General features: G+C 35.8%; 1 protein-coding gene across 1 annotated transcript; it reads left to right on the forward strand.

Moving 5' to 3' along the window:
- Positions 1 to 1,066: 1,066 nt before the first annotated feature.
- LOC109000682 (nucleobase-ascorbate transporter 12-like) lies at positions 1,067 to 12,406 on the forward strand. Its single transcript, XM_018977645.2, has 10 exons — positions 1,067 to 1,838; positions 2,138 to 2,235; positions 2,347 to 2,517; positions 3,752 to 3,852; positions 7,531 to 7,666; positions 7,832 to 7,882; positions 8,011 to 8,298; positions 9,321 to 9,555; positions 10,989 to 11,275; positions 11,848 to 12,406. The coding sequence occupies exons 1-10, from the start codon at positions 1,313 to 1,315 to the stop codon at positions 12,067 to 12,069; spliced, it is 2,115 nt and encodes a 704-aa protein (XP_018833190.1). The 5' UTR covers positions 1,067 to 1,312; the 3' UTR covers positions 12,070 to 12,406.
- The last annotated feature ends 1,115 nt before the right edge of the window (positions 12,407 to 13,521 follow it).

Raw genomic sequence — 13,521 nt, forward strand, 5'->3', positions numbered from 1 at the left:
AAGAACTTAGTATGTTGATATTATCTAATTATGCCTATAATTAGAATATCTTCTTCATTTTAAGGCAAAGCTTGTATTCCGCATTAAGGAAAAACAATACAATTTGTAACTTAAACTAATACTTTATAATCTTCAATAACATCTCATGGTTAAGATTGTGTTAGGTCACATTATAATTGAATTGAAGTATAAAGTGTCAATTTAATAGTTTTAGAGTGTATGAGTCTTACATATTTTTAAAAAAATAGTAGAATTTATTATTAAAAAATTAATTTTTTTTATGTAGATCTCAAATTTGTCTATTAATTTCAAATAAAGTGCGCATAACTCATATTTTTTAGAAAATATTTTAACTAGAAAAAGATCTAAAAAAAATAAACTCATAAAATAATGTGACTTGATATGATACGTTAGAATGTAAAATTAATTTTATTATAGAATATGTTTAGCGTATTATATTAAATCATGTCAATTTATAGATTTATTTTCTAAAATTCTTTTATAATTATAGCACTTATTCGTATTTCAAGGTTACAAAAATTATTTTTTAAGACCGTGTCAATGTAACATGCAATTATTAAACTATATTAAGGTAGGGCAATAATAAGATAACAAAAAATCTTCACAATCTCTTAACACTCCACATTCCACATTTCACATTATTTTTAATTTTTATTATTTTTTTCTTTTATCAAATATTTATTATATGAATAATAAATAGAAAATTTGAAATAATTTTAAAAAAATAAACTCAAAAAAGTTTTTAAAATAATATTAAAAATTTAAAAAATTTTAAAAAATATGAAATATGAAATAAAATGTGATGGAAGTTATTTAGCAAAACTCATAAGAAAAAAATAGATTATTATTATTATTATTATTATTCTTTACATTTCATACGATATCCACGTCCAATTATTTCGGGAAAAAGTGACCGATATATTAATTTTAAATGCCTTGAAAAAGGAGAGACAAAGACAGTATGAAATTAAAGAAATAAAATAATAAAAACGCGGTTTTTGCACCTCCACCGCTACCTTCGTTGTCTTGCTTTTGGCTTTTACCTCAGCAGTGTCTCCCTAACCCCACTCTCACTCTCTCTCTCTCTCTGCACTCACTCTCACAGCTCATTTATCTCTCTCTCTCTAGCTCTAGGTTGGGGAAGATCTTGGAACTCCATTTCTTGGACTTTGTGCAGTGACTCGAGGCACTGACCGTAGAGATCAGATCTGTATACGCTTTGTTTAAGCCATGCGATACTACTGATTTTTTTTTTTTATTTTTGGTTGTCGTTGTTGCTGTTGTTGTGAGGATGTCGAACTCTGACCCGAAACCGCCGCAGCGACCGGGTCCGTGGCCTCCGGCTCCGGAGTCCTCGGCAATGCCGCCTTCTTCGTGGGCCAAGCGGACTGGTTTCAAGCCCAAGTTCTCCGGCGAGACCAATGCCAGCGATTCGGGCCAGGTGATAGCTCCGCCGCCCCCGCAGAAGCCCAGAGAGACCGACCCGGCTAAGCCGGATCTCGAGATGGGTCGGGTTAGGGCCGTGAATGGTGAGCGGGAGAGCGAGAAGGTTGTTCCTCCGACGCTGCCGCAGCCGCAGCCACAGCCACAGACGGATAAGGATCGGACGGTGAAGAAACGGAGGGACTCTGAGGGGCCGCCGAAGATTTCGGGACCCAACGGGCAGGCCCAGGGCGGGCCCGCGGAGCAGGCGTCAAGGAGGCCTGTGAGGAGCGATGCAGTGGTGGATGTTTTGCCACAGAGTGTAGATGATGATGATGGGTTTGTGGGTAGGCACATGCATATGAAGTATGAGCTCAGAGATACACCTGGTCTTGGTGAGTTTCCCACTTGTTTAATTGTCTGGTACTATTTATAATATAATTTATTGAAAGAATGTGTTTTTTGTTTCGAGTTTAGTTTTTTTATTAACAATTCGAAATGGATTATGCTTTTCTTGAATTATGGTTGGGGTTCTTGTTGTTTGGTTGTGGTACTTACTACTTAGATACTTTGAGATTTTAAACAAAATAATTCAAGGCGATTTTTTCTTCTTTCTTTTTTGGGCTTCAGTTACATTTAAGTTTTTTTTTTTTTGAAAAAGTTTATGCTTATTTTTATCCCTGTAAATTTTCAGTTCCCATTGGTCTATACGGGTTCCAACATTTTACTTCGATGTTGGGTTCGTTGATTCTCGTCCCGCTCGTCATTGTACCCGCAATGGGTGGAACTTATGTGAGTAGTGTAATTATTTTCTTATTGGAATTTTATGTATGACTGATTTTTTTAATAATTAAAAATACAATGTTCTGGTTATCTTGGTCTAATTGGATTTAGTGTGTTTAGGAGGATACTGCAAATGTGGTATCGACAGTCCTCTTTGTTTCGGGGGTGACTACACTTTTGCATACGTCTTTTGGGTCAAGATTGCCCCTGATACAGGGTCCATCGTTTGTTTTCCTGGCACCAGCATTGGCAATCATCAACTCCCCAGAGTTTCAAGGACTCAACGAAAATGTAAGCTCCTCTTGTCATGCTTTGGTATGGTTCAAATACGTTTTAGTGTCTTCCCATTTGTGTTTTCACAGTTCATTCCCGTTACCTTGTTGAGCTATACACAATACAGAAAAAGAGTCGGTTATTGTACCTTACTTGCATGTGTGTGAAGACACGCATTTATGTTTACACATCTTTACATTATAGAATTGACTGATGGATATAATTTGCTTTCATAAAATCATCTAGTTGAATCATAACGGATATAGGATACCTCATTTTTTGGAAAGTATATGGGATACCTTTCTTTTTTTATCGGTATGTATATGGGATACCTTAACAAGCATAAAGCTTAAACATGTTTTGCTATCGCACAGACTGTTTGCTTAGCTTGTTTCTTAATATCTTGAGGAGCTCTCAAAGGAAATGCTGCCGCTAATATATAATTGGCCTGATTCCATCACTTTAGTAAGCTGTTGAGATCATACTGTTTTAGAACCTGATAGTGCAACTTGGATATTATTACATCTGTCAGTAGTTGCTAAGAGAAGTAATGATTGAACAGGCAAAGACAGATAATCTTTATATTTCAGTCACTTATGAAAACAGCCTTCTAAAACAAGGAAAGAAGAGAGTGGCAGCTGTATCAGAGAATTCTCTTCTCTCTCTCTCTGTGTCTCTATCAGTTGATCCTATCTGTCAACTCTTACTGTTTTGTGGTCTGTAACACACAGTAAAGTTCCCAAAGTGTTGCCTGAAATGGTAAATAAAAAGAAATGCAGAAAGTGTTAAGAATTAATGGAATCAGTAGCAATCAATAAAAAAGTGTTTACCGATAAAAAAAAAGAAAAGAAAAAGGAATCAGTAGCAAAAGTTTCTAAAATTTTTTGTTTGACACTTATTTAGAGGGTGCAAACGATTCGTTTGCACTCAAATTATTACATGCTCTCTAACTACCTCTGGTCAACAATTTAATAAATTTCCTTTGCGAGCATTCTTCTGCACTAACGTTCCATGAGAGCGTTTAGGAATAATAATCACCTGTGATATATAGACTTCCAATCAGAAGCCAATCATTCCTTAATATCTAATGTTTTATATACTATTCCTTTATTAACATTAAAAAAGTATGGATATATAGCTTGCAAATATATAAAAAAAAACCCATAAAAAAGTTAAAAAAGTATGGATATATATTGAGCTCTTTTATTCTATTGCATTTTTTATATACTTGAGAGAATCATTTTACATGTAGAAATTCAAGCACATTATGAAGGAGCTACAGGGCGCCATAATAATAGCTTCAGCTTTTCAAGCTTTACTTGGATATAGTGGACTGATGTCTGTATTATCGAGGTTTGATTCCATCATCTTTATATCTCTTCACATTCCAAATTCATTATTATCAAGTGCTTTGCGTTCCATTTATCAAATTAGAATCAGTCAATTTTGGAAGCTTGAAGGGGATTGGATAAGTTGCTCTAATTGATGTATTGATAAGCTGATTGCATAAAGTTATGAGTCATGCCATTCATTATTTATTAGAATATGATACATTCATACATTCACCCATTTGAATGTATCGATTATTTTGACCTTATGACATATATTACATTGAGTTAACAAATGCGGTATAGCACCCATTTGAATCTAAATTTTTAGTTTTTCCCATTCACTTCCCTTCCCATCCAGGAAAAAGGACAAAATTGATTGGTATGATAGGCTGCAGCCCTGGTGCAACTTCTTGGTTGCCTCAGTGAAAGCTGCTTACCCTTCCAATGAATGTCAGAGAAGTTGATCCTGTTGTAGCTTAAGATTGGCTGACCAATGAATTGGTGGCTTATGTGCCATTTAGGTGTCCCAATTGGCTGTTCAACCTAACTTTTTAATTTTCCTTTGAATGATTTGCTCAATCCAACTTCAAGAACAAATAAAACTAGAAGAAAACATATTATAACAATGTGTTTAACTAAAATATTTGTTAGGCCAAAATGTGTAAATTGAAATATGCCAAAAGTTAGATCAAGCAACGTATCCACAGCAAAATTGAAAACTTTATTGCAAAATGCCAAGGTATGAATATGTCCTTTGTGACTTCCCAACGCATGCCTAGAACATGGTAATGTCTGAAACTAATTCTTAATCTGTTTCTAACTTTATCTTTTTGGTAAATGCAATCGGGATTTGAACTTTAAACTAGAAGTGTGGGTGAGCTGTGAAACAAACTACTTGTAGAAAGAGGTGAATTATGAAACAAATTATAGCTTGTATGTATCTCAAATATTAAATTGAAAGTGTATCTAGTCTTTCTGTTGCTAAAAAAGAGTAGGCGAGCAACAATATTAATGAATCACTTAAATTTGCATGCCATGATGAAAGCCCAATTAATACAAACTAATCATCTATGGATCTTGTTAGAGAATATAATTTAAATGATGAAATTTGCTATTCCCATCACTTTAATATTTCGGCATGATTGGTGATTAATATTGTACCAGAACAGTGGTCCTGAATTTGAACCCTTAATTTGCTCTACCTCTCAATTAAAATATCAAATTCCTTCCCTACTTAGTGGGTCCTTGTGATTTTTGGTCTCGCACATAAGTGAGTGTTAAAGAATATAATTTAAATGATTAAACTCAGCATTTATCAAATCTCATGAACATCAGGCCTATATTAATTAACTTGTTCTACTTAGGGTTTGAGTTAATAACTTACATTCATAGTTAATCTAGTAGAGAGACTAAACCCTTGGGGGTTGGCTCAAGTAGTAAGAGCCTTTGGTCTTGGTGGTATGCTCCCTCTAGGTCTAAGGTTTGAAACCTTGGGTGCAAACAATTTTTCGGGGCCATCGTGGGGGAAATTTTCCTTGACTTACCCGAGGTGCTCTTGCAGGAAACTCCTTGCCAATGGCCTGTGCACCCCACGATTAGTCTGACTTTGTTCTGGACACCTAGTGCCAATAAAATAAAATAAAAAGAAAATAATCTAGTAGAGAGACTGCCTACAACATAGTTGCTTTTAGGGCTTTTCTTTTCCTAGGTTTTGACTTGTTGAATTTGTGGACTAGGCCTCTGTTGGTTAGTTGGCTTTAGTCAACTTAGGGGTCAAAAGTTTTGCTGCTTCAGTAGGTTTAATTTGATTGCTTTGGGTTTGATTCATTTTATGTTCACGCCAACTTGGGGTCCTTACTATTGGAATTGGGGGATTTGGGTAATGTATTGAGAAACCTACCTGCAACAGAATGTGGTTGGTTGTAGGCTGTAGGATTTGGGCTAGGGACTTTAGAGGAAGTGGTTTAGGGTTTATTGATTGAATAAGGTTGTGAAAGGATTAAGTATAAAGACAAACGGTTACTTACAAAAAAAAAAAAAAAGAAGGTATAAAGACAAATGGTGGTGAAACTTGAAGACTGCTGGTTGCTGAAATTTTATGGGAAAAGCTGTTTGGAGGAATTTAGATATGATATGATGGATTATTTGTTAGCCAAAAAGTTGTGAGAACTTTGGATTTTACAAGGGGTGTGGCTTGGGTTTGAAAAGGGAGAAGAATGGATAAGATTTGTGGCTATTCTGGGCTGTAAGAAGCACTATTAAAGTATGATAGAATGGTTGAGTAAGAAAAAAGAATGGGGGAGAAAGAATCATAACAATATGTGCCTTCAATAATCAAAATTAACTCAAGTTCTTTTTAGTAGAATATAATATTTTGAGTGTATAGAATAAGCTCTTCAACATAAATTGGATAACTGAAGATAAATATATTTGGTCTATGTTTGTTGGATGCCATTACCACCAAACTGGTTGTATCCATCCTTCCTTGACCTGGTAAAATATAATATCCAACGACGATAACCAACATTTTCCCAGGAAGAAAAGAGAAAGTAAAGTTATCAGCCACTTGGAATAGGTTTTCTGGTTATGCTTGCTCTCTCTCTCTCTCTTTTTTTTTTTTACGCGAAACCTCACCAAGGCAGGACCCTTAACGGTTAACACCTCTAGAGAGGAAACTCTAGATATATGGCCCCACCATCCAGAACCTTACATTAGGTAACCATGGGAACTCATAATGCGAAATTGAACCCAAAATGTTTGAATCTACATCTCATTGCATGCTTGCACTTTGACCACTAGGCTGCACCTTGACGGGTGTTTTAGTCTTTAAAACTCTTAGAATGCATTAGTCCTTGTTTGTCAAAGTTGACCCTTTGAGGCCGGCTAACCTGTGTGATGTCTCCAAACAGCGTTAAATGAGTTATTTTGACTGAGAAAGTTTAGACTCCATTGAACTGATATCCGTTGGGGCAGTGAAACCAATAATCCTGAAAATAAATCATTATTAGTAAGATTTGGATAGTAAGTTTTGAAATTATGGTTTGTGGTTTTGATCTAATATACTGAAACTAAAGTTTCTTTCTGTAGGGACCACTTGTTGGCTTGGCTTGCTGATTTTCTCAAAAGACTATTTTCAGAATAGTGATTGCTGTGATTCTCTCTGATCTTTTGCATTGTTTTCTCTGATCTTATTGTGCATTTGTGCTTTAGTTTCATCATTTCTTTAATTAATCTAAGATGTGGTTTGTCTTGTGGAAGATAACTTTTTGGCAAACATATTCTCAATGGACAACATTTGAAAGAAAATGATTTGTTTACTTATATATTTCATTCTGATCTTTCCCGGGGGTTATCTTGCTCAGTTGCTCACTAGATCTTCCAGCAAGCTATACACCGGAGAATGTAGTATAATAATCTGAATTTTCCATTTAACAAACAGACCCCAAGTATGTTTGTTTTTTGATAAATAACTGACCCCAAGTATGTGTATTAATTTGGATGAATTTGCATGAGTCATTAATGTGGTTGTAGCATTTAGATGTTATTATACTCAACCATACAGCATGAGTGGTGGGTTGTTACAAGTGTAGCTTATTTCTGTGTTGAGTGCAAAATTTAATATTCTGTTGCATTAATTGTCAGGCCTTTTGAATGATACACCCAATAACTCAACTTCAGCTCATTGGCCTTCCCTTTTCAGGTTGATCAATCCAGTTGTTGTGTCCCCAACAGTTGCTGCTGTTGGACTTTCTTTTTATAGCTTTGGTTTCCCACTTGTTGGTACCTGTCTGGAGATTGGATCAGTGCAGATATTACTGGTCATTACTTTTTCTCTTGTAAGTATGGTGGAACTACTGTAGATTCATGTTAAATTATAGCAGTTTTGTAACGTCATCTAGCTTATCTTTGTCTCCACTGAACATGTTGAATGTCTGACATTTCTTTTGCGATTGGATTTTGTGCCAGAAACATCTAATTTGTTGTTTCTATACTTTCTGCAGTATCTTCGTAAGATATCTGTTTTTGGTCATCGTATATTTTTAATATATGCGGTAAGTTACTATTACAAGTTCATCTTTTTATTCGTCCTCTTTCTGATTGTTGATACAACTGTATATTTACAAACAATAGAGCACACATTTCTTATAATGTAATGCGGTTATCCTTATTTTATTGTCAGGTTCCATTGGGCCTGGCAATCACATGGGCAGCTGCTTTCCTGCTAACTGAAGTGGGAGTTTATAGTTACAAAGGCTGTGATGTAAATGTGCCTGCTTCGAATATGATATCTGAGCACTGCAGAAAGTATCTCTCAAGGATGAAACATTGTCGAGTTGATACTTCTCATGCATTAAAATCTTCCCCATGGTTCAGGTTTCCTTATCCATTACAATGGGGTACTCCTGTCTTCCACTGGAAAATGGCTCTTGTTATGTGTGCGGTGTCCATTATCTCATCAGTCGATTCGGTTAGTTTTCTGTCATTTATCATGACTAAACACTTCTCTTCAAGATTTATAATTTTTTTGGTAAGTGAGATTATTTTATTAATGAGTAATTCTAGGTAAACAGAGTGGATATAATCCACACACCTAACTGGAAGGAGCAAAAAGGTTAAAGAAGTCGGTTTATAATTTTCGTTCAATTTAACCTTCTTCTCAATTTTCTCCAAGTTCACCGTTAAGCATCTTTTGGTGATTAATTATTGACTTACAATACTCACCCATAATTATAAAAGTGAGAGATCCACAACTTGCCTTGTGGTATGTTTATTTCTCTAAATCTATAAGGTGTGCACTTAAATATTTGGCTGTGACCTGCCAGAAAAGGGGCTTGCTTGAGAAACTAATGCCTGAGTATTGTTCTTCACTTGAAAAATTTGTCATTTGTTATGACATGGGCGAAACTGCTGAAATTTAATTTGTTGGACTTAGCAACGACAAATAATGAATGGAATAATGCATAGGACTATCTCTGGCAAGGAAAATTTTCATATTATAATTATCTAAAATTCTGGAACTGTATCTTTTTTATTCTATAAAAGGAGTGTTACGATGAATACCAAATTTTGTCCTTAAAAATCTCATCTGCACTGACTTCAGGACTTCCCTACTAAGGATGCCGTCTTTATTCATTTTAAGATTTTCAATCAGTAGATAATGAAACTAGTCCCATTACAGCGTTAGATGTTTCTTTCACAACATTGTGGTTGGCTCTACTTTTTCTGCAAAATTCTGTGGAGTTCTTAGGTTAGTTGAACAGATTCAGATGGATTTTTGCTGTTATAAAATTTCCTTGAACATACCCTTGATGCCTGATTCAGTCAAACACGCCAGATTTAGTTTCCCACATGAATTCATGTACAATTTAAATTTTTATTTTTATCAACTCCATTGCATTTTGTTGTACAAATCTGCTCATTAATGTGCCTAAAAAATTGTATGCTTCGCCTGATTCTTATTTGGGTTTTTCTTTGTTTTAAACTGATTAGGTTGGATCATACCATGCATCTTCATTGTTGGTTGCATCAAGACCTCCAACCCCAGGTGTTCTTAGCCGAGGGATTGGTCTGGAAGGTCTTTCGAGTGTTTTGGCTGGTCTTTGGGGTACAGGAACGGGGTCCACCACTCTAACTGAAAATGTACACACTATTGCTGTGACCAAAATGGGAAGCCGCAGAGCAGTTGAATTAGGCGCATGTGTTTTGATAGTCTTATCCCTCGTAGGTGAGTATTTGTTTTCTGTTTCCAAAAATCTACTGACGATAACCTGGCAATTAAATTTGAGATTGTCTGCGATTGGTACACAACGATGCAACTTCTTAGATATGTGCATCATAGGATATATACTGTAAGTTGTATAAGCACTGTTGGTGGTGTATTTTGGGTCACATATGCTCTGAATTTTCTCTGCAACTTTTTTACTATAAATTTCATATGCCACATTTCTTTGGCCTGCATTTGTCTTTCCAGTGATGGCCCAGTTTGTCTTCTTTCATCCATAATCAAATTGCAAGTCAAGTAGGTCTAAAATGAAAAACCAGGGAGACAGCATATTTTTGGATAGCTTCTAAACTAGTGGCTCTAGGTTTAGAAGTTCAGAATGGGCCTGAGGGAGGTTTGCCTCCACCTCTGGTTGGACGGATAGGAGAGCAGATGGTTCTTTGTGCAGATGCTGGGTTAATTTGTCATTTCAAGTTAACCCCTAGGGGTTGGCTCAAGTGGTAAAGGCCTTGGGCTTGGGGGTATGCTCCCCCCAGGTCTAAGGTTCAAATCCTCTTGGGTGCAAACAATCTCTAGGAACCATCAGACTGGGAGACTTTCTCCTTGAATTACCCGAGGTGTACTTGCGGAAAACTCCTTGCTGAGGGCCTGTGCATCTCCGAGACTAGTCTGGACGCTGTTCCTAGACACCTGGTGCCAATCAAAAAAACAAATGTGTCATTTCAAGTTCAATGACTGGAAAGTGAACAGTTTTCTTGACCCCAACTCAACCCAGATTGTTGGGTTGGATGATACAAGCAACTCTGTTAATTTGCATTTTGAGCTAATGACACAAACAAGTGCTAGTTCGAGGTTAATTTCAACATAATGAAAGCAGTGGGTGGGGCTGTAATTGTGTCATGTAAAGTTTTGATACCACAAAGTCAATGATATGCAAAGCCAATGATTTACCTGATCCGTGTGATGGGGATGCGTTACACAGGTTTGGGGTTTAACCAGGTAAAAGTCATGTTGCGATTGCAGGGTTTCTAGGATTTCTTGTCATAAAAAAGAAGATGATATGCAAAAAGATAGCACGCCAAGAAATATCTTTTGCTAAATTAGGATGTTTGGATTATCAAGTGTGCTGTGTATACCAAATTGTTATATTATCATCATGCTTGTTGATCATATTGTGTATTTTTGGGAGAAAGAAAGAGGATATGAGGTTAGGTATTGCTGGGATTTAAATTTGCTGATCCTTTTGACCTTGAGAGTTGAGACTCCATTACCACCTGAACAACCTGGAAATACAGGTTCAGTTTAGGGAAACCACTGTTTGGTCTTACTGTGACAAATTCTAATTAACTGATGTTTACAACAATATACAGCATAAGGCTTCTTGTTTCTCATGTTAATAACTAATGTTTACTCTGTATGTACCTAATGCCTTACAGGTAAAGTTGGAGGCTTTATAGCGTCAATTCCTGAAGTCATGGTTGCTGCTTTATTGTGCTTCATGTGGGCGATGCTTACAGCTTTGGGCTTGTCAAATCTACGTTATAGTGAGGCAGGAAGCTCACGGAATATTATCATTGTTGGATTATCTTTGTTTTTCTCTCTTTCAATACCAGCTTACTTTCAGCAGTATGACATGTCCCCAAATAGCAACTTCTCTGTCCCAAGTTATTTTCAGCCTTACATTGTGGCTTCTCATGGGCCTTTCCGCAGCAAATATGGAGGGGTATGCTTATTTCTGACCTTTTTGTAATAAAAAAGCGCCTCTTATTCTGTCTTTCTCATCTGTCTTATGGCCTGCTAAAATGACAATATTGATTGGATACTAGTAAAATGCTGTGTTTAATTCATGTATTACCTCCCTTCAATCCATCTATATTTCCATTGCGTACAACTAGATGGTTGCAGTCAGTCTGATTGTGGCAAGAAAGTAAAATTGACCTCTTTTACATGCGAAGCTGCCTGGATATTAGAGCAATTGATGATTGGCTCCATCAATTTGACTTATTGCACAATCTTTCTGGATTCAATCTTGACATCTGTTGGTTGCTCCTTTTATTTTCTGTGAGTTTATATGGTTGTGGATGTAAAGAGCTAGCTGCGCAGTAACATCATGAAGTTGATGCTACAAGTTAAGCTGAACTTTTTATCTTTGCATATCAGGCCCCTGGTGAAACTGCAAATTGGTGGGATATTGCTCCCGCAATAACTCACGAATAATTGAATATCAGAAATGCAAACTGATTCCTTTGTGCACTAACATCCGGCTAACTTTTTGTTTATATGGTTTATGTGCAGGTGAACTATGTCCTGAACACATTACTGTCATTGCACATGGTGATTGCATTCCTGGTGGCTGTTATTCTGGACAACACTGTACCTGGTAGTCGGCAGGAACGTGGGGTGTATGTTTGGTCTGAACCAGATGCTGCAAGGAGAGAACCTGCTGTTACCAAAGACTATGAGTTGCCCTTCAGAGTTGGTCGGATTTTTAGATGGGTGAAGTGGGTTGGGATTTGAGAGAAGGTTTTTTCTGCTCGTATTGCTCACCATCACATTGTCAAGCTCATGTCTCCACCAACGTGGAATTGCTGTACTGCTTTCCGATTCTAAGCGCGACTCCCTCAGGCTCGGATGGTAAAATATCAGCCTAAAATCTAATTTTCCTTGAAGATGAGACTTTTTGGCTCTAGAGATCTTATAGAGATATTTTTGTACATTTCAGGATCCCGGATGGATCTGTTTGTGTTGTAATTTTAGATCATAAACGTTGTATCTAGTTTTGAGTCATTGAGAATGTCGAGTTGTACTTTTTCTCTCATTGGAGCATGCAATTAGGATTCATCTTGCTTGTGTATATGGTTTTTTTTTTGGTCTAAGTCAGATTTCTGGACTCTTGGATTCTTTAATGGAAATGAGGTACGGTTTATTGTGAAAGTGTGAATAGAGCAAAGCTGTATTTTCTTGTACAATATACTATATGACCTATAAGTTTCATTTAAAAGTTAGATTGACACTGCATGCAAAGAGCAATGTGTTCAACTCAGCTTGCCTAAAGGCCGCCATTTTAGTTTTACCCTTGCAGTGTTTTTATAAGGAGGTTAGTTAATTTTTAGGGTAAACTATTGTTTAGGGTTTCTGGACTTTGGACATTTTACGTATTGGTTCTTGTGGTTTAAAAAATCTTAAAATTGGCCCATTAGAATAAGGTGATATTTCAAACTCCATCCTCTATTATAATATCATTAGGAAAAAAAGTACTTGCAATCGTGAATTGTGTAATTATTGTGTAATCGTTTGAAAAAAATGAATAAAATATGAGATTTATATGAAAAAAATTAATTTTTTAATGATAAATCTCATTTTTTTTCAAATCGATTACGTAGTGTTTACGCATTTCACAATTGTATATAGAATTATTCATAATATTAACTTGTTTAGTCCGCAATAGTTGCTTTTGTTTGTTGGTTTGTATATTTAACTTTTCGGATTTAATAATTTTAGAAATTATTTATTCATTATAAAAGAAATATTTTTCTATTCATCACAAAGAAATATAATTTTTTTTAAAAGAAATTAAAGTTGATATGTGGTAGTTTATGATTGGACCACGCGTTTTCCATTGACGATGAACGACAAATCTAAAGGGGCTATTTCTAAATAGCTCATACCATGGGGTGTTATTCTTTATTAAAAAAAAAAAAAAAAAAAAAAACACAATGACCTAATCCTAAAGTCGGCCATAGCATAAGAAATGTTAGACTAAATTTGCTTTAACAAGAACTCATATTTACATAACTACACTATGCTTGACATAGAATTGTAAAAGAGTTGTAAATTTACATTTAAAATAAACTTACTTTATCAATTAACTCGAAAGAAGAAAAATGGTTAGGGTCCTTTCTGTTTTGGGTAAGGTATAGTCCTTTCCTTCTTAGAAGGGTGAGGCGGTGGAGGAAGGTTACTAGAATT

The sequence above is a fragment of the Juglans regia genome, chromosome 14 (genome assembly GCF_001411555.2).
Source record: "Juglans regia cultivar Chandler chromosome 14, Walnut 2.0, whole genome shotgun sequence".
Taxonomy (NCBI): Eukaryota; Viridiplantae; Streptophyta; class Magnoliopsida; order Fagales; family Juglandaceae; genus Juglans; species Juglans regia.

Coding starts and splice junctions, on each gene's coding strand:
- LOC109000682 (XM_018977645.2), top strand. CDS start 1,313: ATGTCGAACTCTGACCCGAAACCGCCGCAGCGACCGGGTCCGTGGCCT. Junction 3,853..7,530: donor CTGATGTCTGTATTATCGAG/GTTTGATTCCAT, acceptor TTCCCTTTTCAG/GTTGATCAATCCAGTTGTTG. Junction 11,276..11,847: donor TCCGCAGCAAATATGGAGGG/GTATGCTTATTT, acceptor GTTTATGTGCAG/GTGAACTATGTCCTGAACAC.